Consider the following 26,932-nt stretch of genomic DNA (forward strand, 5'->3'; position numbering starts at 1 on the left):
CTCTTTGCTATCCTTTGCCTCCTTGTCAATGTCCCCTTTAGCAGTTACAGGCATGTACCAGAGTTTCGTTCTCCCTGTCAGTCAAATATTTAACATCTTTATTTCCACTTCATAGAATTTTAACTTAAAATAAAAAATCCTTCAGCCTTTACAGAGCTCTCCCTAAAATCAGCTGGATTAAAAGAATCTTTCAAGTCAGAATAAACAAGGTCTGAAGTTAAGCTGGCTTCCCCCTTGAAACTGGTGGTTTGAATCCTAGGGTCTGTTCGTCTGGGACCTGATCCATCGGCTAAGACAGGAAAGGTTAGAAGTCAAGGCAGAAAAATCCAAGGGGAATCCTGGCCTGTGAGCCCTTCTTGTCTTCACACTCTTATTTGCACTTATTTTTGGACTCATTCTCTCCTCTCCAGCTGGGACCTTGCTAGCTTTTGTCACCAACAGGGAGCCCTGCTCAGCATCAGTTCTAGAAAGCTCCCACCCACACACCCTGAACTCTGAAAACAGACATCATTTCTTTCTTCTGCTTGGGGAAATTTGATTGAAAAACAATTTCTGATTTTGCAAAGTAAAAAGGATTAGGAGAAAATCTGTTTGCTTCTGTTTTCTTTCTTCACCCCCCTCCTCTTCAGTAGTTTTAAACTATTCGTAGATACAACCCCTTTAGGGTTAGTGAAATGTGGTAAGTTTCTAATCTCATCATCTTTTCTTTTTGCTATCTATTTACTGCAGTCCTATATTTACAATCTAAATTTGCATTTCATTTCCATTTGCTGAATCTTCTAATGCACTTTTTCTATTACTTCCAGAACACCATGTGCAATGATAAACTCTATTGAAATGAACCAATTCAGGAGATTTTAGGGCCGGAGGCTGACATTTCTCTCTTCTGAAAACAGGTCTGGGGGTGAACACATTATTATTGCTCTTCTAGGCAAGCCCAAGATAGGGACAGTGCAGCCATCTGAGCAACTCGGCTTGTGGGGCTGATGTCTAAATAACCATCTACTGAACGTTGCTCCTTGGGATTAATTTGAGTTTTCTTTTTAATCTAGTTCCAAAATGTCAGCTTCCCATCTTTTTAGCTCTTAGAATCTCTCTGACAGGCAAAGCTTAAGGTAAATCTCATAGATGTTTTCTGAATCTCAACCAATATTTCATCTCTGTACACATTACAAATAAAGAACCAAAAGAAGGATGAATATAACACCTCTGGGAGAAAATTTATAACAGTTCTCTGGGAGAGATGAGAATTATAAATAAAAATTGGATAGCATGTGCTTTTTCTGATTATCATTTCCAGTGTCTGGGGGACTCTAAATATCCAACCCAATTTGGAAACATGGCAGCCAACTGGTCCATGTTTTGAGCTCTAGTTAGCAGTTGGACACACAGGTCAGCATGGAAATATTTTTATATTCTTATGCTGTTTTAGGCATAAGGGACTTCAGGAAGGTCATCTGGAACTAACATAATGCTCACTAGGACCTCCTGATTCTAGCCTTTCTAATGTGGACACTAATTTGTCCATGAAAGTGGAAGTTTTACTTTGGGATATCCATTGGGTAGTTGGTATCTCTTATGAATTGTAAGCAAAAGTTAAAACCCAAACAATTGTCTGGAATGAGCTTCTATTGCAGTAGATAGAGATTCCCTCATGGAGCAAAATTTCAACTACAGTCAAGTTAATTAATTAGATTTGTTTTGAGAGTGGTAAGTAGTGCTCAAAAATCTCCCTCTGAGTATTGCAAGGTGGAGAGATGAGTTGTTATGTTGGGTTAGGGACTTCTTCCCTCACACTTTGAAGGGCACAGAAATGAGTGGATATTCAAAGGGGCTTCTCCGCTGAGCTCAGCCAAGGCGAGAATGAAAAAGTTCCAGTTAGAAGCATCATGGTTAACAGCATCCTGGGGCATGTTTTCAGAAGTTCATGATCTGTTTTGAGTATTTGCTTTCAGTCTTACCACTTCCCTAAATATTAGCTTGAGATTGATGTCAGCACCAGAAAATCCTACATGGTTTTACCCAACTGGTGTGGCTCCAACGATTTGAGAATAATCAGGATTAGGCAATTTCTTTCCTAATTTCTCCAACATGGAGGCCTTAGGAAGGCAAGAATCTCACCTGAGATATGAGAATGAGAGTGGTCATTCAGCCATTTATATGTACAGGCTGCATCTCACTGTCTTCTTCTGAGTCAGGTTGCATTGCACACCCTACATTGCTTTAGTCTAATAGATCCTTTCTTCCTAATGGCTTTCTACTCTACACACTAAAACTTTAGTTCAGATTTCATTTGTCAGACACACATCTCCAATAACAACCAAAACCAGCATAACACGTCCAAAGGCTTAAAGGTGTAGAAGAAACAGCCCTAAAGAGTCTCCATATGAGGCTGCCCTCATTAGCATCTCGCCAGAAAGACTGGCGACACCAGGTTCCCAAAGATGCTAATAGCTCAGTGAGTAACTCAGTGATCTTTCACAGAATTTCTAAGGGTGAAGGCTTATGTTTAGAAACAAATCATCTTTAAAACATACCTGGTCTAACACTCAGGATCGTTCCTTTTCCAAATGTCAGCTTATTATTGGATGGGGTTCTACACAATGACACGAGGCTCTACAAAAGCCCCGTTGCTCAGAGTCCCTTTACTACCTATTTAAGTGTTTACTTATCATCCAGGCGTTCCCTTGGTAAAACCAGCTTTGTATAATGAGGGTCTGGTGGTAGAGTTAATGGACTGTCTGGGCCCTTCTTTTTCCTTGCTCTATTGTCACTTAGCTGGAAATGTGCCAACATCCCCCACAGCCTGCCTGCTCTGGTAAAACAGGAGTAGGAACTGCCTCCCACATTTTACAGAGGGAGAGAATAGAGGCTCTGTGAGTTAACTGATTTTCTCTTAGTCTCATGGAAAATTCCACCAGTTATAATACGAAATTAAACTTTCTAACAGTCTGACTCCTTAGTTTAAATGTTCCACTAGCTTCTGGTCTATTAGATAAAATAGCATGTGAGGGTAAATAGCAGAGTATCGCATGAGGTAGGTATATATCATTGGTTGTTTCAATTGGAATCCATCAATGGGGCTGCCATGATTTGGACTTGATTATAAAACAGAGTGGGAAATTTAAGAATCAGGGTTCCAGAGAGAAATCTGGAAGCATTAGTTACTCAAACTTACGTGGGCTTACTGTCAGCTTCGTTCCCTTTCCAAAGAGGAGTCTTTCAGATCCGCCCTGAGTTACACCCTCATAGATTGCTTTACAAATACCACCAAGATCCTTCCACCAGGTGCTGGGGGCCGGGGCTCCTCCATCTCTCCCAAAGGAAGCACGAAATTGGAAACACAATGTTGTGCGATCACGAAACTGTACAGTCGTTCCTGAATAGGGGGAGGAGCTAAGGAAACACTTTAATCCATCTTTACCTAACATTAGATTGCTGCCATTAATGAATTACTTAACCTAGCTGGTTAGCAGTTGCAATTAATTTGAAATAGCTCAGTTTTGGGGTCAGAGAGTCTTGGGTTTGGAACCAAGGGCAAGTTCCTTAACCTGCTGCACCCATTTCCCTGTCTGTAAAGTGGGGAGAAAAGTGGGAGGATGGTGCGGCGTGGTGATGTTGTTGTAGGACTAGGATCTGGATGTGGGTTGCGCTGGCCCTGCTGCTCTGTCCCTGGCTTGCTTAGCTGAGAGCACAGTTCTCTAGGGATTGTTTTAGCAGCTTTAGAGACCAAAGCACCAGTGATTCCCCCCCAAAACATAATCCACTCCCCCACTAGTAAACACTAAATTCTGGAATCTGAGTTCCAAGAATTAAATTCTAGGCCCTCTTTCTCACTCAATTTGAACATGTTATTCAACCTCTCTCTGAGCTTCCAAAAGAATATGAAATATGAAAATGAAAGAAGTTCTCTTCTATAAAATGATGATAATAATAAGACTTAACCCACATAGCTGGTACAAAGATTTGCTACGATAATGGATAGAAAACATGCAGCCCATTGCCTAGCACATAGTAAGCAGTTAAAAATCATCATTATTTTCCTCCCCAGAAGCCAAACACACTGGCAGTGATGCTGTTTTCACAATGCCCTAAAAAGCTCCAAGTCCTTGTGTACTTCTCTTCTTCTAATTGGTAAACCAGCAGGGCTATGAGGGTAACAGAACTACCCAGCAGTTTGATGAGGAGGGTAAGTGATTTTGTGAGAATTTAGCAAAAGCTGTATTTAGCTGCATGGATGCACCTTCATGACTGGACCATCTTGGAGGATATGGAGAGGGTATCATTTAGCCAGGCAGAACTTGCATATGAGCAAAGATGGGCCAAGAAGTCACATACCCATGGATTGCTGTAAAAGGGTCTCATACCATTTTCAAGAATGTTCGGTGCTTTTTCCACTTACCAAGTTGCACTGTGAGCTGAGTCCCTTTCCCAAATATCATCTTAGAGCCACTGGTTTGTTGAACACAATGCTCCGAGGCTTTGCAAAAACCGGAGGGGTCAACTCAGTGAACCCAACTTTGCTGAGCTTCCCAAGAATTAAAAATTTCCTTCAACCTCTAAGCTTTTCAGACAGGATAAGTGATGGTATCTTTCTTGGTGGTAGCTCAGAGCTTCAGGGCTGAGAGATATGTCCAGAGATAGGATTGCTACTTTAAGACACAGGAAGGCTCAGCAAGCCGATTCTGTATACACATTCTGTGGTCCAGAGTAATCGCATAGCTGATGCAATTTATCATAGAATATAAAATCCCACTGGGAGAGAAATTAGCACTGCAGAATTTATAGATAGTGTTTGATGGTCACAGTCAATTGTCTGAAGACAAGAACAGCATTTTCATTTAAGCTTTTTTGCATCCCTGCCTCCATTTGCAGATGGCTGAACATTTCCCCTAAGATCAGGTTTAGCTGTTTTGACTTTAGTCGACTTTCCCCCACAAAACAGGCACGTGATGATTTTATTGCTCTTTAGAACCCTGGGGTTCTGTTCTGAGTTCGCTAAATCTTGGGAAAAGAATGTTTGGGGTGCAAACAAACTTGCTCAGTCAAGAACCATGATATTTTTTCTCTTGGGTCTGGCCTGGTCACAGCTGTGAGGTGTCTTGGCTTAGTCCCAGACCAGGCTCAGCTGTGTGACCTTGAGCAAGTTCACAAACCTCTCTGCGTTTCGCTGTCCTATTTGCAAAATTAAAGAAGTGAGTTAGGTGGTCTTTCAGGACTTTCTGAGCTATTACTCTTTGGTTTGCTTCTCTGGACCTAATCTATCCCAAAATATTGTGCAAATCTATTCCTCCCAACCTCCCAGAGTGTCTCATCCTCCTCCCCATTTCCTAAACAAAACAAATAAGCAGAGAAGAGAAAAGTAGGTCTCTACTTACACATAGGGAAATAGAGTTTTTTGAGCCTACCATCTGCCTTAACATTAGATCTCTTTAGAAGTTTGAAGTCAGAATTTTGGAACCAAATCCTCAGGGTTCTTCCTTTGGAGCTTCCAGATAATTCAAAAACCAAACCAAATAAACGGACACCTTTGGTTTAAAGCTAGTACTTACTAAGTTTCACTCTCACTTGAGTCCCGGTTCCGAATGTAAATTGCCTTGCTTCCCACAGGAGCAGACACCTTTACATAAACTACAGGCTCTTGCTTATCCACCGGAAAGGTGGTTCGATATATATAGTCTTTTCCCAATGGATAAGGAAGTTCATCATCTAGCCACCAGCGCCAGCTCTCTGGTTGTTAGGTGTTAGATGCTGAGGGGGGTTTTGCTAACACTACATCTGAAATGGAGGTACTCACCCAGGCTTACAATTAACTGAGTCCCTTTCCCAAAGGTGAATTTCTCGGTGCTCTTTACACAGTGCCTGGGCCCTTTACCAAAAGTTCCTCTTAGTGCTGGGCTGTGACTTCCTCTTCTCAGATGTAGCCTGTCTCTGGGCTGATTAGGGGGCTAGCTTGGTAAGCAAGGTCACTTAGGGTTGTCCTGCAGCCCAGGACTCAGGCCATGAGGTCACCAGGACCAATCACATTAAGGGGTCCAGAATTCTCTGCCTTCCTGGGCAGCGGAGACTCCCATATCTTGAACATCTTGTAGGCTATTTCTTATTCCCATCTTGTACAGATCTATAAAAATCATAACTGCCTGGTGGTTCACCATTGGTTCTGACCTACAACAGGAAAGGAGACCCCTGTGGGCATCAAGTATATGAGGGATGTCAGGTCCCCTTTTTCATTACTGGAAAGACAAAAGGTACCACTGCTTCCTATGTTGACTGTGAGCCTAATTTCAGAAACCTATGATTCTTGAAAAGCTTTCCCCCCATATATTTAATAGATAAAGAAAACTTACAGTTGGGGAGAGAAACTGGCCCTACAAAATAATGAAATGTGTGCTAAAAGCCAATAATAAAATGCCATTTTTGACGATCTTGTGTTTTAGATTATCCATGCTGCTGTGTACATATTTTTCCCCCTGAAGACAAGCTACTTACCCAGGGCCACAGTTAACCGTGTCTGGGTCTCAGAGGTAAATCTGTTGTCATTGTTCATCCATTGACAAAACCTTTCCTCCCTTAGGGCAATGAAACCACCTCCTCCAAAACTGGCCCAGGTGATCCCTGGGGAAAACTGTGGGCATTTAATAAATATTTATAAATAGAATTGTATTATTATTCATCTTTTGTTCCTCTTCCTCAAAGAACACTTGAATATCTCTCTGACAATTTTCAGATGAAAAAAAAATTAATTCTACCAGATAGTACGCACTGAGTTTCAAGATTCCTCTAGTCTTGGTTCCAAAATGTCAGTTTCCCACTAACCTCATTCCCACAGAAGTGAACACCTTTACAAAAACTACAAGCGTCAGCATGGTTGAAAGGGATGTGGCATCACCTCTGTTCCCCTTCCTCACTAGACAGAGATAGCTGTCTGTCCTCTCCAGGGGCCCCCTCTTTCCTGGGAAAGGTCTACCCTCTTCCCTCTGTTAGGACAGAGATAGTAGGTAGCTGAGTAGATTTCAGGGATGAAGATGATAAATAAGATATCAAAATGTTATCACACGATGCAGAGACTTTTTTTCTCTTGCCAAATTAATGCTTTTTTCCACCCCCGTCCCTGCAAAGACTGTTTTCAGCACTTTCTTCCTCCCAGATGCAATAATAACTGGATTCCAAGTTGGCATAAGGGCACAAACCTCCAGGTTCTGATGAGTCACACACATACTCAATCAAGAAATGATGCTGCCCCCCCCAGTGAAGAAGCATGCTTTGCTTTCCTCGCTTGCTGGGCATGGCAGAGTTTAAGCACACGTACAGGGAAATATAAACCGATAATTCTCTTAGTTCAGCTCTCAGATTCATACATTAGCTTCCTAAAGTGCAAGACCTGGAAGGGAACTTAGCAGCTGCTGGGGCCAAGCAGAGGATGAGGAAGCCCAAGCCCTGAGGGATAAAGTTGCTTAAGGCCACATCAGTAGATAGAGACAGATGGGGCTAGAAATCAGAATACCTAAGTCCCATTCCTGCCTTCTTCCTTCCTTTGATTCAGAAGAACAGGGACCTTCCCTTGGCAGTCCCCATCCCCGGGGCTCTCCTAGCTAGCCTGGGTATGATTATCTCTGTTAAGCAGCGGATAAGTGACTCAAGGGAGATGTTTGGCTTTGGCACAGGGTTTAAAATTTTAAAGAGAGATATAGAGCATCTTAATTCATTTTTAAAATTTTATTTCTTAGGCTGCAGGCAACAGCAATTGATAGTGGAGGAAATGGCCCGTGAGGTCTCAGGGAAGCCAAGGGAAAAGCAGAGATTTAGAAATTTGCCCTTTACCAAAAGGATAATCCAACAGAGAGTTGCCTCTGATTAGCCTTTCTCTGCGGGATTCATTACCAGGACTGACATCTAAGCAGGGATAGTGGCAAACACAAAGCCACGTGGTGTTACCTCCTGTTCCTGCTCCCATGGCAGGTATTGCTAATAGACACATCACTCTGCTCCCTGCGTCTAGATGTAGCCTCAGTCCTTTTTTAAAAAAATTGAAGTGTAGTTGATTTAAAATATTATGTTAGTTTCAGGTGTATGACAAAGTGATTCAGTTATATATATATTTATTAGTATATAAATATATATTAGATATATCTCTGATTTTTCATCATAGGTTATTCAAAGATATTGAATATATTCCCCTCTGCTATACAATAAATCCTTGTTGCTTATCTATTTTACATATAGTTCACGATACTTCTTAAAACTGTGCTCCAATAACTATTACCAATTGCTAGCCCTTGGTAATTGAGATATCACCTGCTTGCCCTCCATGCCTGGGGGATAATTGGAGAGAAGATCCTACAAAAGGCTTGAGAGATGTGCTTGGCTCAGGGTCAGGCCAGGTCCCTCATAGCCCCATCACAAAAGATATCACTGACCTGGTTGGACCAAGACTGTTCCTTCCATAGGCTGCTGCAGAGGTGATGACAGTAATACCAAGGAGTATCGCTTCCTCCTCACAGCTTTCCTTCAAACACAGGCCTTGGGCAGCAAACCATGGTAGCATTCTTCGTACTTGCTCTGGCCCAAAGAGCCTTCAGAAAGATCTTCCCCCCAAACAGAGGTCCTGGGGGTAGAGGACGTCTGCTGGACCTCAGTCCCTTCCTGGCATGCTTCCTCTTATCCATCCGCCCAGGTCTGTCCTGGGGGTTCTGGAATGGAATGGGCTACAGGAAGAAAATGATGCAGAAACCCTCCCACTAGACCACTCACTCCCATCATCACACAGTCAGATGTTTCTAAGCTTTTCCTTTGAATCACATTTCTGTTCTTTCATTAAAAAGGCGATGTGTTTGTCCATGTCCATCCAAAGACATTTCCCTGTGTCCTTCGCTGTTGCACTAGGCTTTTGTTTGGTAGGGAAATGTCCCATGTACCCTTGTGGGGTGCTGTCTCATGTCCTTGAAGACAGTGCTCTGAGTGACTGGGGGAGGATGGGCCCTTTGGCCCAACAGAGAAGCAGCTGCCAGTGTCAGGGTTGAAAGGGGATTGGGGAACAGAAGCAGCAACTTTGACTAAGTTCTGAACAAAGAATATTTTCCTCCCCTGACCTCTTTTCTGCCAACTTCCAGTATGACCTACTTATGGAGATGGGCTAATTAGAACAGCAGAGGGCGCTATAAGGTAAAAAACAAAGCTGCCCTCCTGAAAGGAAGCTGGGAGGAAAATCCCCCATTTTTTGATCTAGTGTAGAATGGCACCCTACTCCAGTACTCTTGCCTGGAAAATCCCATGGACGGAGGAGCCTGGTGGGCTGCAGTCCATGGGGTCGCTGAGGGTCAGACACGACTGAGCGACTTCACTTTCACTTTTCACTTTCATGCATTGGAGAAGGAAATGGCAACCCACTCCAGTGTTCTTGCCTGGAGAATCCCAGGGACGGGGGGAGCCTGGTGGGCTGGCGTCTATGAGGTCGCACAGAGTCGGACACGACTGAAGTGACTTAGCAGCAGCAGTGATCAAATCGAAGCCTGGGACAAGAGTGGCTTGTTTATCGAATTCCTGGGGCCCTGTCAGGTCCGAAGGCCTCTGTTGAGTGGTGATTTTGGGTTAAAGAAAGGCAGTCCGTCCCTGCCGGGACTCAGATGCAGACACTCACAGGTTTAAGGGAGATGGGGCAGGAAAGTTCAAGGGCAGTGTGTCGTAGTAGGTCATTAAATCTTGAGGCTCTCTTAGCTCTAAACTTTGGGGGTCACTCTCTTGGGTACATTGTGGTCTCCTATGAACAAGCCTGTTGAAACCTTCGGAAGACATAGGGCAGTGAGCTAGCAGATTCACTTCATGCTCCTGGTGTTCTTAGGGGTTTGGGATAAGCATAGCTGGCTCAGGTCTTAGAGGGTCACAGAGCTCTATGACATACTTACAGCAGTGACAGAAATGAAAGATGAGAGTCTCGTTTTCATTTGCCATCGATTGGTACAGTGTGGTTTTTAAAATTTTTTGGAGTGATTTCACTTTATTTTTTAGATTTACTCAGCATCTTATCTCTGAACATTTTTGATGAGCCTCAAGCTCTCAGGAGTTTATTCATCAGTCTATTTCACAAAAATGACAATAGCAACAGCAATGACTAGCATTCTTAGATCACTTGCTGGGTGTATTGCTTATGTTATTTCATTTAATTTTCCAGTAGTCCCATGAAAAAGCTATTATTATTCTCATCTCCATTTTATTGATGGAGAAACTGAGGCTTGAGGAGGAGTTAGGTTGTGTTTAAGCTCTCACAACAAGTAGATGCTGGAGCTGATAGGAACCCAAGTAGTGTGGATCCAGAGCCCTGCTCCTTAAACATGATACTGCACTGCTGTTCTGAGAAGTGCCTTGGTTAAAGTGGCCTCTCAAGGAATGATGGAAGGACACCATGGTGGGGAGGGGGTTGTTTTATGATTGTGCCACCCTGAGAAGATCTCAGTGTGAAGGCTTAGGGAGAGGGCAGGTGAGTGAGGGTCTCTGAAGCCCTCTCCTCTGTTCTCGCTAGTGGGCAGATGTAATTGAGGTTGGGCTGTCAGAAGAGGAGCAGCAGTTTAATTTGTAAACTGTTATATTGCCTAGGAATGATGCTAAAGCTGAAACTCCAGTACTTTGGCCACCTCATGCGAAGAGTTGACTCATTGGAAAAGACTCTGATGCTGGGAGGGATTGTGGGCAGGAGGAGAAGGGGACGACAGAGGAGGAGATGGCTGGATGGCATCACTGACTCGATGGACGTGAGTGAGTCTGAGTGAACTCTGGAAGTTGGTGATGGACAGGGAGGCCTGGCGTGCTGTGGTTCATGGGGTCGCAGAGAGTTGGACATGACTGAGCGACTGAACTGAACTGATATTGCCTAGGTCAGGAAGGGAACACTCAGTTCTCACAAATATCATGCTTGGCACCACCTTTAGAACAGGGACAGACTCCCAAAGACTGAGTGGGGGCTGCCAGAGCCTGTGAATATCTCAGAGCCAGAAGCTGGAAGTGGCCTTCCCTCTCAGAGGGGCTGGTGCCTTTGAGAGGGAGACCCCTACCTGTAGGGGGCAGTGCAGGCCTGGTGGCGCTGATCAAACAAAGCAAACAGGTTGCTGAACCTCCCTCTTCCACATCCGGAGGCCTGGGGATGCTCACACTGGGGTTTCAGACTTTCTGGGATATGCTTTTGGTGGTCTTCATGACTAGGATTTCCAGATAAAATGAAAAATGTCCAGTGAAATTTGAATATCAGAAAAACAATGAATATCTTTTTAGAATAAATATATCCTAAATACGACATCTCCCAATTATTACTAGTGAAAGTTGCTCAGTCGTGTCTGACTCTTTGCAACCCCATGGACTATACAGTCCATGGAATTCTCCAGGCCAGAATACTGGAGTGGGTAGCCTTTTCCTTCTCCAGGAGATCTTCCCAACTCAGGGATCAAACCCAGGGCTCCTGCATTGCAGGCAGATATATGGTTAGCCTATCCATTGTAGGCAGATTCATCACCAGCTGAGCCACCAGGGAAGCCCAAGAATACTGGAATGGTTAGCCTATCCCTTCTCCAGTGGATCTTCCCGACCCAGTAATCGAACTGGGATCTCCTGCATTGCAGGTAGATTTTTTACTAGCTGAGCTACCACGGAAGCCCCAATTATTACTAAAAATTTTTGTTGTTGTTCATTTGAAATGTAAACTTAGCTGAGTGTCCTGTATTTTTATTTGTTAAATCTGGCACCTTTACTATGTAAAATAGTCAAGATATGGAGGTAACCTAAATGTTCATCAATAGATAAATGGATAATGAAAATGTGGTATATACACACAAAGGAATACTACTCAGCCAGAAAAAAAGAATGAAATAATGCCATTTTCAGCAACACAGATGGATCTATGGATTATCATACTGAGTGAAGTAAGTTAGAAGGAGAAAGACAAATACTATGTAAAGTACTACATGTAAAATAGATCAACAAGGTCCTACTGTACACCACAGGGAACTATATTCTATATCCTGTAGAATATATATATATTCTATATATAACTATATTACTATATCCTGTAATAATCCATAATGGAAAAGAATATGAAAAAGAATATATAAATAACAATCACTATATTGTACACCAGAAACGAATACAACACTGTAAATCAACTATACTTCAATAAAAATAATCTGGCAAACTTATCCATGCCAATGGTGAGTTTTTAAGTGGAGAAAGTTATATTCTGTTGTTCACGAATATTTGTGGATTGCCAGATGCATGGCAGACACAGTCCTAGGGGCTAGGACTCATCATATCTGTGTATGTACACAGGGTGATGAAATGAAAGTGAAAGTCGCTCAGTCCTGTCTGACTCTTTGTGACCCCATCTATACAGTCCATGGAGTTTTCCAGGCCAGAGTACTGGAGTGGGTAGCATTTCCCTTCTCTATGGTATCTTCCCAACCCAGGGATCAAAGCCTGGTCTCCTGCATTGTAGGCAGATTCATCACCAGCTGAGCCACCAGGAAAGCCCAAGAATCCTGGAGTGGGTAGCCTATCCCTTCTCCAGCGGATCTTCCTGACCCAGGAATCAAACTGGGGTCTCCAGCTTTGCAGGCAGATTCTTTACCAACTGAGCTATCAGGGAAGCCCATACAGGGTGAGAAGGGAAAGACAAATAATAAGCATGTATAAGCCCAGTGATGTCAAATATAGTGACTGATGAGATGTGAAAATAAGACAGAGATGAGATTGAGGGTGACTCTGGGAAAGAGGAGAGTGAAAAAGTTGGCTTAAAGCTCAACATTCAGAAAACTAAGAGCATGGCATCCGGTCCCATCACTTCATGGCAAATAGATGGGGAAACAGTGGAAACAGTGGCTGACTTTATTTTTCTGGGCTCCAAAATCATTGCAGATGGTGATTGCAGCCATGAAAGTAAAAGACGCCTACTCTTGGAAAGAAAGTTATGACCAAGCTAGACAGCATATTAAAAAGCAGAGACATTACTTTGCCAACAAAGGTCCGTCTAGTCAAGGCTATGGTTTTTCCAGTGGTCATGTATGGATGTGAGAGTTGGACTATAAAGAAAGCTGAGCTCCGAAGAACTGATGCTTTTGAACTGTGGTGTTGGAGAAGACTCTTGCGAATCCCTTGGACTGCAAGGAGATTCAACCAGTCCATCCTAAAGGAGATCAGTCCTGGGTGTTCATTGGAAGGACTGATGTAGAAGCTGAAACTCCGATACTTTGGCTAGCTGATGTGAAGAGCTGACTCATTGGAAAAGACCCTGATGCTGGGAAAGATTGATGGCGGGAGGAGAAGGGGCCGACAGAGGATGAGATGGTTGGATGGCATCACCGACTCAATGGACATGGGTTTGGGTGGACTCCAGGTGTTGGTGATGGACAGGGAGGCCTGGCATGCTGTGGTTCATGGGGTTGCAAAGAGTCAGACACGACTGAGTGACTGAACTGAACTGAACTGAACTGGGTCCCCAAGCGAGTGACTAATTTATTTGCCAGGGAGAGACTCTCAGAGCTGAGACTGGTAAAAAACTGGAAACAGAGTTTCAGGCAGCCAGAAGAGAGAGGCAGGGAGGGAGCAGCAGGAAAGCCACAGCAGCTGAAGGGCAGTGATGGGTGTAGGAGAGGGCACGCGAGGAGGCTGGCAGACAGCAGTGGTCCCACCATGTTCAGTGGGTCACAGGCCAGGATAGGAAGCCTCCCTGACATCATTAGATTTACATTTTATGAAGACCTGGAGAGGGATTGTCCAAAGGAAGAACAGAGTCAAGGGGACTAGTTGAGGGGTTACTGCCATGGGCCAGACAAGAGAGGGTGGTATTGGCCGGAAGGGATGGGGGTGGAGAGAGGTGGAGGCACTTGGAGACACACCTCTTGGTGGAGCTGACAGGCCTTCCTGATGAATTGAAGGTGGGGGACAGGGAAACAGAGGGACTCCAGAGTACTCCTAGAAACACTCCCAGGGTTAGGGGAGCAAGTTGGCCATCTGTTCTTTTAGGGCAGTGCCTCCCAGCAGTTGTCATGTCTTGGCTTATACAGAAGATAATATTCGTACTTGAGTGTGGCCAGGAAGGGCTGACCCAGGAGGCTCCAGTTGCCCTAGGCCCAAGTGTCCGCTGTGAGCACTATCTCAGCAGCCTTGTAACCTACTCACGGCAGCTCACCCACTGGGAAGCGCTGCTTCAGGGGAGAATTTTCCAGCTGGGGCCAAGTGTGTGCTGCAGGAGAGATGGAAATCAGACTGCGGGAAGTGAAAGAGTGATCTCAGAATTGCAGCCCTCCTGATCCATCAGAAATCGATCCGTCTGCTTTTCTGTATATTCATTCTATTCATTTTTGAGAGTTTGATACCGAAACTCCAACTAAAAATCTTAATTTAGCTACTTAAGAAAATAATTGTAATGTAGAGTGGAGCTATATGTTATTTTGTTCTGTATTTTCCAAGTCTCTGGTAACTATCACACTTTCAGAATTTAAAAAATTAAAATGAAAGAAAAAATAAAACTGGGGGAAAAAAGAAATAGAGGAGTTCAATGTTTTGTAATAATCGTGAACAGAGTATAACATTAAAAACTTATATAGAAATAAATAAACAACAACAACAGCAAAAGAAGAGTTCTAGAATTCAGGGCTAGAGCAGATTCTATCTATTAAAAAATATTTATTTCTCTGGATGCATCGGGTCTTAGTTGCAGCATGCGGAATCTTCTGTCTTCACTGCAGCAGGCAGGTTCCTTAGTTGTGGCACATGGGCTCTAGTTCCCTGAACCAGAGATCAAACCCAAGCCCCTCCTCTATTGGGAGCATGGAGTCTTAGCCATTGGATCAGCAGGGAAGTCCCTAGAGCAGATTTTAGAAACGACCTTGTCCAACCCTCTTCCTTTCCTCATTATGCAAAGATGTAACACTAGGTCCCCATTCATTTCTCCCATGGACTGAGCGCCGCAGGCATGGTTAGCTGTGCCCGAGCTGTGTGACGGTGCTACGCAAAGTGTGATGCTGGACCGGTACCCAGTCTGTGACCAGAGGGTGTGGAAATGGGCCAGAAGCCAGTTTTAGAGCTTCCCTGATGGCTCAGTGGGGAAAGAATCTGCCTGCAGTGTAGGAGAGAGAGGAGACGCGGGTTCGAATCCTGAGTCAGGAAGATCCCTTGGAGAAAGGCATAGCAACCCACTCCGGTGTTCTTTCCTGGAGAACCCCATGGACAGAGTAGCCTGGGGCACTACAGTGCACAGGGTCGCAGAGAGCTGGACATGACCGAAGCAACTGAGCGTGTAGCATGCAGGGCAATTTGATATCGAAGTATGTGATCATTGGGCTGGTAATTTCTATTTTTTCCCTTTTTCAAAAACTAATTCATTTTCATTGTTTTTACAAAAGGATTAGTTCAAAAGGGTTGAGGACTACAAAAACAACAACGACGACGTTTCCTGGGTTGGAAGCATGTGCCTCAGAGAGTTACAGCTAATTCAGGCACGTGACCGTCAGGGCTGTTCTACTCCCTTCATGTCCCTCCCATCTCCTTCTCTTCAGAAGCCCCAGAGACGGTCTCAGAGGTTTAAGGAGCCTGTGTTGATGTCTATCCTCCTCCTTGAAATAAAAAGAAGATGTTTCTCCCTGTGGGCTTCAGCCTTTTGCTTTTCTGTAAGTGTGCTCACTGTTTGTCCCACTTATTCTATCATCCGTTTCCCTGTTTCTGATTTTCCAAGGCTTGGGCTCTTTCCCATTCGCACTAGATTTTCCAGTTATTTTCTGCCTTTAATTTTCCTCTCTGTGTCCTTCCCCTGCCTCTGCCCACTGAGTTCCCCTGGGTGGGCTTGTGCTGTACCTAGGACCTGCAGAACAAAGCATTTCACTGTTTCCTTATTTTTTTCTCTTCACAGACAAGGGCGTGCTGTGTAACCAAGTGACCCAGAGCTCCCCGGAGCAGAGAGTGGCAAGTGGCCGAGAGGTGACACTGCAGTGCACCTTCCAAACCACATATTCAAATCCAGACTTATACTGGTACCGAAAGACGCCAGATGCTGTCTTCCAGTTTGTCCTGTACAGGGACAACACTAGATCCCGTGATGCGGATTTTGCTCGGGGTAGATTTACTGTGCAGCATAGCATGAGAAGCAAAACCTTCCACTTGGTGATCTCCTCTGTGAGGCCTGAAGACACTGCCACTTACTACTGTGCTTTGGAGCTCCCACGGTGATGCAGGAGCCCAGGAAGTCTGCACACAGACCCCTGGGCACAGCCTGGCAGAGCTGCTTCTCTGGGCAGCTCATGTCCTTGAACATGGCATCCTTCTTCCCTGTCATTCTGTGGTCCAGTCTGGCCTCGGGAGGTGCCCTAACGTGTCTGCTAAATACGAAAAGCCTGGTCACTTGCAGGGGAGCACCCCGACTTCCAATGGAGGAGATGTCGCTCCACTTCATAGAGGGCCCTTGCTGCCCTGGTGCCTGTGGTGGGGAAGGGAGACTGCCTGTCTGAGGGACCCTGGTGCCTGCGTTGTGCCTGATACAGAGAAGGGCTTGATAGGGATGTGCTGTGTGCCCTGGGCAGATAGCCAGATGGGGTGGGTGGGGGACCAGTCTAAAGAGAGCCCATTGGAAGTGTGTTTATTTTATCTCCATCATTTATCCATTGTTGGAATTGGACTGTTTCCCTTTTAAGATTCAAATTGGACACAAAGTTATTTACTTTTAAAAGATTTCCGCAGTTTACCTTTCAAGCACATCTTCTTGAGCAGTCACCTTATTTCTCCGGGATGTTCTTTGGTACTTCCTTTTTACTTTGTCTGGAGAATATTTTCCTTTCACCAAAGAGCATTGAGATATTCCCAGAAAGCTGTCTGTGAAAACCAGAATCCCAGCTTCAAAGTTCCTGAGTTTGGAGCTCAGTGGCATCCCCAGGGGAGAGAATTACCTCCAGGCAAAATTAAGATGTGATGTCGAAAATAGATACACCCTCAGCCCTGCGATTGCATCCCTCCTTCCTCTACTACTGATGTTTCTGCCTTAATACAGCTATTGGAGTTATTACGTGTAATCTTAGAAATAGTAGAAGTCTTGGTGGTGGTGGTTGAGTTGCTAAGTTGTGTCGGACTCTTTTGTGACCCCATGGATTGTGGCCCACCAGACTCCTTCATCCATGGAATTCTCCAGGCAAGAATACTGGAGTGGGTTGCCATCTGACCATGGAATTCTCCAGGCAAGAATACTGGAGTGGGTTGCCATTTCTTCTCCAGGGGACTTCCTGACCCAGGGATTGAACCCGTCTCCTGCATTGCAGGCAGATTGTTTATGGCTGAGCCACTAGGGAAGCCCTGGTAGAAGCGTTAGATGTTATTTTACAGGAAAAGCCCAGAGAAGTGAGGGACAATCAGAAGATCACTGGGCTGGTTAATGACTGAGCCAAGGTTCCCCATGCAGCTGTGCCCTAGGAGGATGTAGCAGTAGGCAGCTTGGGCAGCAGTTTGTCTGGGCTGGAGCACAGGCAAGTGGAGAGTAGTCACTATAGAGAGGGAAGGAAAGAACGTGGGTGAGGGAGCCAGAATTTTAGGCAAATGACTCAGCCTCTGGGGCTTCTGTCCTGCCACCTACTAAGTGTGTGTAATACTCCTCTGTAAACTCCTTTCGGGTCCTTGTGGGACTTGAGCTTCTGCATGTGAAAGCTCTGGAAACCTATAATCCATGGTAGCAAGGTCCCCACACCTGAAGGCAGCCACAGTCCCCTCTGGCTCCAGCCTTAAGTCTTTTCTGGAGGGTCCTTTTGGTGGAAGAAATTCATAGTCCTATAAAATGCTCGGTTGCCTTTTGCTGATGATCAAAGTGGTCCAGTGGGTGGGCTCATTCATAAGCTAAGTGCAGGACTGTTTGAACTTGGAGTTGGCACCCCTGATAACTTGGTTCTGCTCCCAGAAATATCCCTGCCCCACTGAATGACTTCGGACAAGGTACACAACTTTTTGAGGGGCATTTTTTTTCCATCTGCAAAATGAGTCTATGATCTTTTAGTTTTTAGCAACTTCAGAGAAATATTCTAAGAATGGCCCAAGGTAACAGATGCACATATTTTGGAAACAGGCATTCTTGATGCCCATGAGGTGAAGATGTGTGCAATCTTCTAGTGGTTTTTCCCAGGATAGACCTGGCTTATCCATCTAGATTGTCCTAAACTCACTGACTCAGAATGCAGCTGCCTGTTTTCTTTGGTTTGGGGTGTGAGGGAAGGAAAGAACATGTGTGAGGGAGCCAAAGTTTCAGGCACCTGATGTGGCAGTCTGCAGATGGTAAAGGCTGGGGAGTGGTGAGTGAGCCTTGCTCTTTCACTTGTAACCTCATGTGTCCCCAACTGACACCCCACATAGGTGCTGAGGCACCCACAGTGTTGGGTTTCTAGGCCTCTGCTACCTGTGTTCCTGCAAAGGGATTAAACTGGCCTTGCTGAGGTGAGAGGAGCAGAGGGCAGTGGCCACATGCGGGGAGGGGCGCTGCTGTTGCTGTAGCACCCGCGGCAACAACAGCAGGAAACCCAGGGCTGGGCTAGGGGCCCCAGAAGCTGTGGTGTGACCTATGAGCTCAGTTTGGTTTTTGTCTGACTATTAGTGAATTCACAGCCCCCTACTTCCCCCTGCAGTGGTCCACAATAAATAAAGCCAGAAGCAAGGTACATATAATGCACTTTAATAAACGCAACAGAGACAAAGAAGAACGGCAGAAAGCCATCAACACCAAAGATCCAATGCCCTCAGATTCCCCATGCACAGATGGGCAGGCAAGGGGTCAGGAAGACTCTGGTTTTACGGGGAAATACTGGGGACTCACTCCTATCCCTCCCTCCAAAAATACTTGCACAGTGAGTTGCTTGAAAGCAAGACCCATGTCTTACTTATTTTTGCACTCTCAGCACAGTGCCTGGAACTTGCAATAATTCACGTTTGTTAAGTTGAGGAAAGCACATTTCCTCTGCATTTTACTCTGATCTCTGCTAATCGCTCTGAGAGTGTTTAGATGAGACTCTAGAAACCCCATTGCCTACACAGAGAGTATTAGGGAATCAAGTGTTGTTTTGTTTCTTAAGTACTAGGGAAAGCAGAAAGTGCCTTTGTGGACGAGAATGCTAGTTTGGGGAAATCTAGTGCTGGGTTGAGCAGAGGCTTTTATATTTAGGTAGAAGGACACCCGCTCTCCTTTCCCCAGGATCTATTTTGCCTCTTGCAGGATGGAGCTGGGAACCGGATGGATCCCACTTTCTAGTTCTGGAGGCAAAGAAAGTCAAAGAAACAAAAGACCACTTTCAAAGTATGTCAGTCATAGGGGAAAAAATGAGTCCTATATACCTTCATATCTCTTATCCCTTTATAAAGCAGCATATAAAACAGTTGGGGCCATAAGCCCCCACTTCCCAGGACTTCTGTCTTTCATCAGGCTGAAGGATAAGCTGGGTTTGTTGCCTTTAAAGGAAAACCAGTTTGGGGAGCAGCCATTTAAGCAAGGCTGGGATGGGTCAACTTGAATCACCAAAAAGTTGAAAGCCTAGGAGATAGCTTCTCTGTAGGCTTTTGGTTTCTTTCAGGGAATGCAGCCTTCTCATGCCAGTCAGCCTGCAAATGAAGGAAAACTGTCAGAGCTATAGAATCATAGACCTTCGGTGCTGGAAGGAATCGTAGCAGTCATGGGGATGGTGAGTACTTGCTGCGGCTGTACCACTGCAGACATCACTAAACTATCCTGGCACATTTCCCTTCTACACATGGTGATAGTTCAGCTAGTCACCACCAGTTTATCAGTGTTGGCACCAGTCATAAAACCCATCTGCTCTCCTTAGTTATTTTTCACTCCTTTGTATTACAGATGTGATAACCCAGGTCCAACAGGGTGAAGAAAACTGGCTCAGGTATTGTAGTGAGTTAGTGACAAAGTTGGAAGGAAAATCTAGTGCTTCTGATTCCTACTGAGGTCAGAAGGTCCTTTCCATGTAGCCATTTGGCCTATGTCCTTGGGATGGCTGGTAAAACCCTCACCTGTTGGGGAATGACTGAGGATGCTTGCAGGCTAGGTTGGGTAAGTCCAACACACTAAGTCTAGGACTGTTCTTAGATCAGGATCTGGGACTGAGGGGTGTTTGGGGGCACTGGAGAAGGAGCTTTATAGGCAAAGCTAAGTTCTGGTTCAAATTTCATGTCTAAGATACTTAGGCCACCTGATGCGAAGAGCTAATTCATTGGAAAAGACCCTGATGCTGGGAAAGATTGAGGGCAAGAGAAGAAAGCGGCGGCAGAGGATGAGATGGTTAGATAACATCATTGACTCAATGGACATGAGTTTGAGCAAGCTCCAGGAGACAGTGAAGGACAGGGAAGTGGGGAGTGCTGCAGCCCTCGGAGTCTCAAAGAGTCGGACATGACTTAGCGACGGAACAACAATAACAAGATAACCAGAAGAGGGAATGCAAGTAATAGGCAAATAATTCACATCTCATCCTCAATTTGCATGCATCCTGAGTGGTGAGCTGTTCACTAAGAATAGGAGTGCAGGTTCATCCCAAAGATAGGCTGGTCAACACATCGAGTCCTGTGACTAAGGATCAAGAACTGGCATCACCTTTGTCTGGCAAAGACAAGTTCTGCTTCCCTGAATATTCTTCAAGTGAGCCTTTACTGATGGTCTCTCAAAAAGCCCATGGTCCTTTGGCCATATACACAAAAATAGCAATAAAGAAAAAGATTTTTCCTGTTTAGGTCCAGTTTTTCTAGCTCCTCAGTTGGAGGTAAGGATTATTGACTGGTATTACATTATATTACATGAATTTTGAGTCTGGCTTGAAATAAAAGGCCAACAGGAGGCAGAGTGTAATGCTAAGTATCTAGAAAGGCCCCCCTTATTGAATCGTAATATGTCTCTATGTGTTTTTTCCTTTCCCAACGCTTCTTATCAGTCCTAAACTCCTTTCTTCCATGTGTAGCCTAGTTTGGGTGGAGTTAGGAATAAGAAGCAGCTAGTTCTTACCTTAAAAGAAAAATAACTTGGCAGTAAAGAGAAAATTGACGGCGACACTCTTGGCAAACAGCATTCGGAGCCCCAGCACCGAGAGGGACATCATGTTCACCTTCCCAGGTTGCACTGCAGATGAACGAGAGTGAAGATGGTTCTCTCACTTAGCAAGAGACTAAATTTCCTGCCAGGTATTGGCTTACAGCACCGACACCAGCCTGCCCCACATCACCATCATTCTTCCTGGTCTGAAGCCCAGCGTGGTGCCAGACAGCCTTCACAGACCTGAAGGTGCTGTTCACAGTTAGCAAAGCAAGCTTTGGGAAAACCCATTCCTATAGTCAGGAAGACTCTGCTTGAAGAGTTGGAGGGAGCCAACTGGACTCAAGTATGGTTTTTGTTTTCTTTTGAAATAGAATAATTTTGGGCCCCATCTGACAATGAGACAGTTTGCTTTAACCTCAATTCTGAAGTTGGCCCTTTGGCTTCAACTAACCTTGGGGCTCATAGCAGGTCGCTGGAACTTGAATTTCTGTGGTGTTTTCAGATTCCGTCGGTTTTGGAGTTGTTTCTGGAACAAACAGTAGTAGTCAGGGTTACAATGACAACTGAGAGGCTCAAGGGCTTTCAGGTTTTAGAACTGGAGGTGACTTTAAGTAAGTAAACTAAGGACCAGAGGAGTGACTTGGTTAAGGTCCTACAGCTATTGACACATGCTTCCTGTCTTGAGGTTTTTTTTCCATTAGGCCATGAAACCAACATCCAGGTATGCCTCTAATTTGTAGGAAGAACTGGGATAATGAACACCAAGATCAGCTGGGTGGCCCTTGGCTGGGGCACTCACACTAGATCAGATCCCACATGAATGTTCAATCCTAGAGTCTTTAGTATGAAGGAGACAGAGTTGGGTGAAGAGGAGAGATGGGGATGAAATAAGATGGATTGCATCCTAGATTCCAGCTCAGAGATGTAACAAGTTTAATTCCTGTTCAAGGATGGGAATTAAGCTTAATTCTTAAATCTGAACCTAAGTCTTATTTCCAGCATGATGCCATATTGAATGTGATCTGTCAAGAGTTTACATCTCCAACTTCTCTTTCCCTCAATTTTTCTTCCCCACAACCCCAGCCCCTTGAGGCCAGATAGGACCTACCTGAAATGTCTTTCTTTGGTTCAAAGTCAGAAGAGTGCCAGGTTTTTTTGTTGTGTTCAACTGAACATGTCACTGAATCGGGATCGTTGTACTGACCAAGCTTGACAGCGCTGTACCTCCCCCCAGGTGAGACGACAATAGCAGGCTCATATTCTATTATTTTCTTGGATGATTGCAGACTTATAGTTACTTCTTTGGGGTAGAACTCCTTCACCAAACAAGCGACGTTTGTCCCATTTTTCATGACAAAAACAGATGGGCTGGCAGCAGGTTGACTTTCTGCAAATATAATCAGTTTATTTTGTGAGATGATTATCCACATGAGGGAGTTGAACAATGCTGTTTCCCTCAGTTTCCCTGGGGCCAAACACCGCAATCCAGACTTTCCTGCATCCTGTTAGTGACCTGAACTTGTTAGCATCTCCATGAAAGGATGACCAAAGGAAGCAGAAATGAAAGGCAGGCAGTTTGACTCCTAGTTAGGAGGTGTGAAGAGATATGACTGGGAGTAGAGTAGACAATGACAAATACAAAGAAGTGTCTAGGTCAACTGAGTTTCAATTATCTATGTTTTATTAGTCGATCCTCTGGACGGTTGAGTTAGGCTAAATATCTATCTGAATCAGTACCTTTATTTAATTTCTGAATATCCTCCATTTTCATTTATTAAAATTTTTTTAAAAAATTGGAGTATAATTGCTTTACAAATTTGTGTTAGTTTCTACTGTACAACAATTTGAACTAGCTATAAGTATACATATAGCCCCCTCCCTCTTAGCTTCCCTCTCAACCCTCCTACCCCGACCCGCCCACCATCCCACCCCTCCAGGTCATCACAGAGCACCAAGCTTAAGTTGTGCTGTAGTTGGTTTATTTTAAATGCATGAACCCTTGGAGTGAGATCAAAGCAGAGTCTGGAAAGGGCTCCACAGTGTTTCCAACACTCTGCAGTTATTAGTGCTGACATCACTTCAGGGTGTCATTCCTATTTTTTGGGCTGGAAGGGATCTGCTAAAGTTAAGTGGTCCATCTCTCTGCCTTCTGGTGAACTCTTGTTCTCTTGTAAGGGACTACCCTAGAGTTTCTCTTGAGTTTTTAATCAGAGAATAATAACTATCACTCTCAGAAGTCCTTACGAGCATGAAACCAGCTTAAGCCCATTTCTTCTTGTTTTGTTCTAAGAGGATCTGTGGGATATGGGTTACAATAGTTGGGTCTCCTCCTGGCCTTCTCTCCTTTCATGCCTCATCTTGGACAATCATTTATCTGCTACTCTGTGTATGCCTCTTTTTCTTTCCTTAAAATTAGAGGTGTGAGTGTGTGGGGAGGGTGTTGGGGATTTTTCAAAGAGCTCTCCTGGAACCTAAAAGGAGAAAAGCTTCATTGTTTTGTTTCCCGGGCATAGCTGAAGCCACTGATAACCGACACTGATAAGCCCAGCAGTAACGGCTTGGAAACCACACATTCTGCTCAGTCATCTCCCTTCAGAACTGTGGCATTTCTTGCTCACAATACTGATTTGGTGAGATGAATCTGGTTGATTTTCAAGGGAGCTATGAGTTATAGAGAAAGGAAACTAGTCCATTAAAAACCAAAGCCCAGACACTCCTATTCTCTTCGTTACTTAAAAATATGATCCAATCCTAGTCTGATTTAGTTGGAAAATTAAGCCTTGCTTGGGATTTAAAAATTTAAATTCAAAGGCAGTTGTTAATAATCACTCTGGGATGGAGAGACCTGGCTTGAATAATTTGAACAATTTGATATAACCAACAAGACAGATGTCTGAAGAAGGTCATACACTCAGGATATTGAGCTCTGAAGCTGTTACTATTTCAGATAGAGCATGATGCATTGGTTGAAAAAACATTTTTCTCAGATCCTCTTTCTAAATTAACGTCTATCTGTTCAAAACAGTTGTTTGAAGGTAAAGGGTTTAACTCATTCTTTAGTATCATGGTAACTAAAAAAAAGGCTATGTGACTGAAACGAACCTTTTAAAAAAAATAGAATGCATTCAATATAGTTGTCACATGTAACCCAGTCTATTTTATATTAGGCCTAAACTTAATATAAATTTAGGTTTTTATAAAACATGTTGTCACATGTAACCCAGTCTATTTTATATTAGGCCTAAACCAAATATAAATTTGAAGTTGTGTAAAATTTGCACTACATTGTAGTCTAAAATTTAAAGATGTAATTGCTTGTCTTTTGAGAATTTCCAATCTTTCTTCTTGGTCCACAAATATCACTACATTTTGGCAATTGTTTCAAAGTGCTATTTGTTTGGGCAATTGTTATTTTCAGACTTTCTTTTTATATGAGTACTATCTAATGCTAAGGTTATGTGCTGGTAAACATCCAAAAAGAAGTGTATACCTTCTCTGAACAGTCTTCCTTAATTTATAAACTTAGAAATCATCTATGTTTTAGGTTCTTATAGAGTACCTTATAGGTTCCCTAAGCACTGAAACATTGATAACAGATATCACTCACAATCCCAAAGATCTCTGCCAAGATGGCCTTTAACTTGAACACTGAAATATAAGTTTGCTGTACCTGATTACTCTCACCAGGTTAACCATCTCTCTCCTAAGTCTTCCAGCTGCAGGACATTTTTCAGGTGGCACAAAGACATACACAGTAGTCAGCTTAGCTAAAGCGATGTGCAAGGATGAAGCAACCACCTGGAGAATTTGGGCCTCTGCCCCTCCTGCATCTGATATTGCAACATATCAGTATAATTCTTCTGCTAGATTTCTCTGTGCTGTCTGGGCTGCTCTTTTCTCAGAAATAATTTTATTTTTTTTAGTAATAATAGTTACAGAGCTACTTTGCTACTCAGCCTAGTGTCTTTACTGTGCCCCACTCCACATCTGTACCACTCCATCTCCTAGTTATACTTTCTCATGTACCATAAACTGGATGGCAAGCCTAGTCCCAGGAGTCAACTTATCCCTAGAAATGTATGGAAAAAAAAAATCAACTTACGGGGCTCCACGAAGAGTTTGGTGCCAGCTCCAAAAAACATCTGCCGGGTGTCCCAGGAGCACATTGCGACACTGCCTGACAAGTAACCAGCCTGGGGCCGGCCCTGGGGCCTGGGCTAGAGCATCTGTGTCCTGCCTCCGCAGCTAGGGCTCTAGCCTAGACAGCCCATGCTCAGAGAGCTACAGAGCTGCACTTGGTGAAATCAGGGGGCTGAGCACACGGAGTCCCAGTTCCCTTTGAAGCTAAGAGTAGTGTAGCTGCTGGGTAAGGAGGTGAGCATGAAACCCCCAGCCCAGGAGCACTGGGGCAGGGGACAGGGCTGAGACAGAGCAGAAGAGGGTGACAGGAGACCAGTAGCTGCCTCCAAGATGGAAGATTTAACACCCGTCAATGGAAGGACTCGCTGAGAACACACTAGCTTGGGAGTAGGAATGGGGCACTGCATATTGATGTTTCTTGCAATGAATGTTAGGCCGAGGAGAGTTTTAGGCACAGCTCTTTTTCTCATATTCTGTTTCCCTTCTCTTGGGTCACAATCCTGCGTTTTGATTAGAAACTAATTTCTCCCCCATCACTCAGACTGAGTTTCACAGTAACAACAAATCTACTTTCTAATTCCCTGAGCCCATGGAAAGACTTTCTAAGGACCCGAGGGTTGAACAAGAAATTGGTAGCTGACAGAGGAACCCCGTGGTGCTGCGTGTCATGGACACAGGTCAGGGAAACCAAAGCTTGCTTTGGATTGCTTATTTTTGTTTTATAATTTCTCTTGACTCTGGATCCAGATACAAGCTTCAAGAGGACAGAGTAATCATGTGAAATAGAACTTAAAACCCTAGAGATTACTTTGTCTTATCACCAAAAAATCGAGAGTCCAGGGTTAGAGCTAGGCGAAAGGGAAGGACCATTCTTTGCTGTCAAAACTTTAAGGATTGGGAACTTGATTTGAAATTCTTAAACCCCCTACCTGAGCCTCATATCATCATATTATACTCAATCACTGCAGGAAGAGAAAACTGGAGAAGCAATTGGGATATCATTGGACGGCACAGGTCAGCATCTCAGCAGAGGGTCTAAGCTTTGGTTTCATCTCTTTCCTTCTTCCTTAGGACTCCCAAAGGCATAGCCTCAGAGATTTGATTCTAACACTGCAGATAACTCTGAATTTCAAGTGGAAATGATTTAAAGGGAAAATGAAACACAATACTTTTTGCTCAGATGCAATTTGCCCAACATCAATCAGATTGCAATCAGTTACAATGTGATTCTGTTTTTCCTCCTTTTCATTGCTCTAGTCTCCCTCTCCTCAAAGATAACAAAACTCACCAAATTCCACTATTTCCTTGGAAGCCCGAGGCAATCAAGAACGCCTGTATGTTTATATTACCCTCTGAGAGGCAGAGACCATGTTGACACTACCAGTCCCTTTCAGGATTGTCAGATTGCCTTCTCATGTTCATGTACATTTCTCCACTTCTTTATTGCCTCTGAAATAAGTAAAATCAGAATCTAACCAATGCCCCATTGGCCTTGGCATTCTGGAAAGCTTCTCAGAAACTGTTGTTCTTGGGAGTGGTTCTAGTGACTAATGGTTGGCAGCTAGCCAAACTACCTGAATATGGCCCCTGGATTTCCAAACACTGGAACAGACTGCCCATGGATAGTATCCCTAGGAGAGCCCGCTACTTCCCTATTGTCCTGAAGTTGGGGGCTGTTTTTGTACTTTTGGTGTAGACTCCTGACCTTTTACAGAATCCTCAGATTCAGGGCCAGCAAGGGAGGTGAGCACAAAACAGTTC

The 26,932-nt window shown here is 44.2% G+C and overlaps 1 long non-coding RNA gene and 2 gene segments (V, D, J or C); 1 reads left to right on the forward strand and 2 right to left on the reverse strand.

Moving 5' to 3' along the window:
- The window catches only part of LOC138443432 (M1-specific T cell receptor alpha chain-like), a 1,249,782-nt gene that overhangs the window by 68,528 nt on the left and 1,154,322 nt on the right, over positions 1–26,932 (reverse strand). Inside the window, 1 exon segment of the C gene segment in view lies at positions 2,538–2,596. Coding sequence covers positions 2,538–2,596 — 59 coding nt within the window.
- On the forward strand, positions 15,384–17,029 carry LOC138931565 (uncharacterized). The gene is made up of 2 exons (XR_011446615.1): positions 15,384–15,647; positions 15,887–17,029. It is a non-coding gene; the product is annotated as an uncharacterized lncRNA (long non-coding RNA).
- The window catches only part of LOC138443431 (T cell receptor delta constant-like), a 195,413-nt gene continuing 187,141 nt past the window's right edge, over positions 18,661–26,932 (reverse strand). The window contains 4 exon segments of the C gene segment in view: positions 18,661–19,596; positions 21,002–21,115; positions 21,483–21,557; positions 22,140–22,418. Coding sequence covers positions 21,003–21,115; positions 21,483–21,557; positions 22,140–22,418 — 467 coding nt within the window.

The sequence above is a fragment of the Ovis canadensis genome, chromosome 7 (genome assembly GCF_042477335.2).
Source record: "Ovis canadensis isolate MfBH-ARS-UI-01 breed Bighorn chromosome 7, ARS-UI_OviCan_v2, whole genome shotgun sequence".
Taxonomy (NCBI): domain Eukaryota; kingdom Metazoa; phylum Chordata; class Mammalia; order Artiodactyla; family Bovidae; genus Ovis; species Ovis canadensis.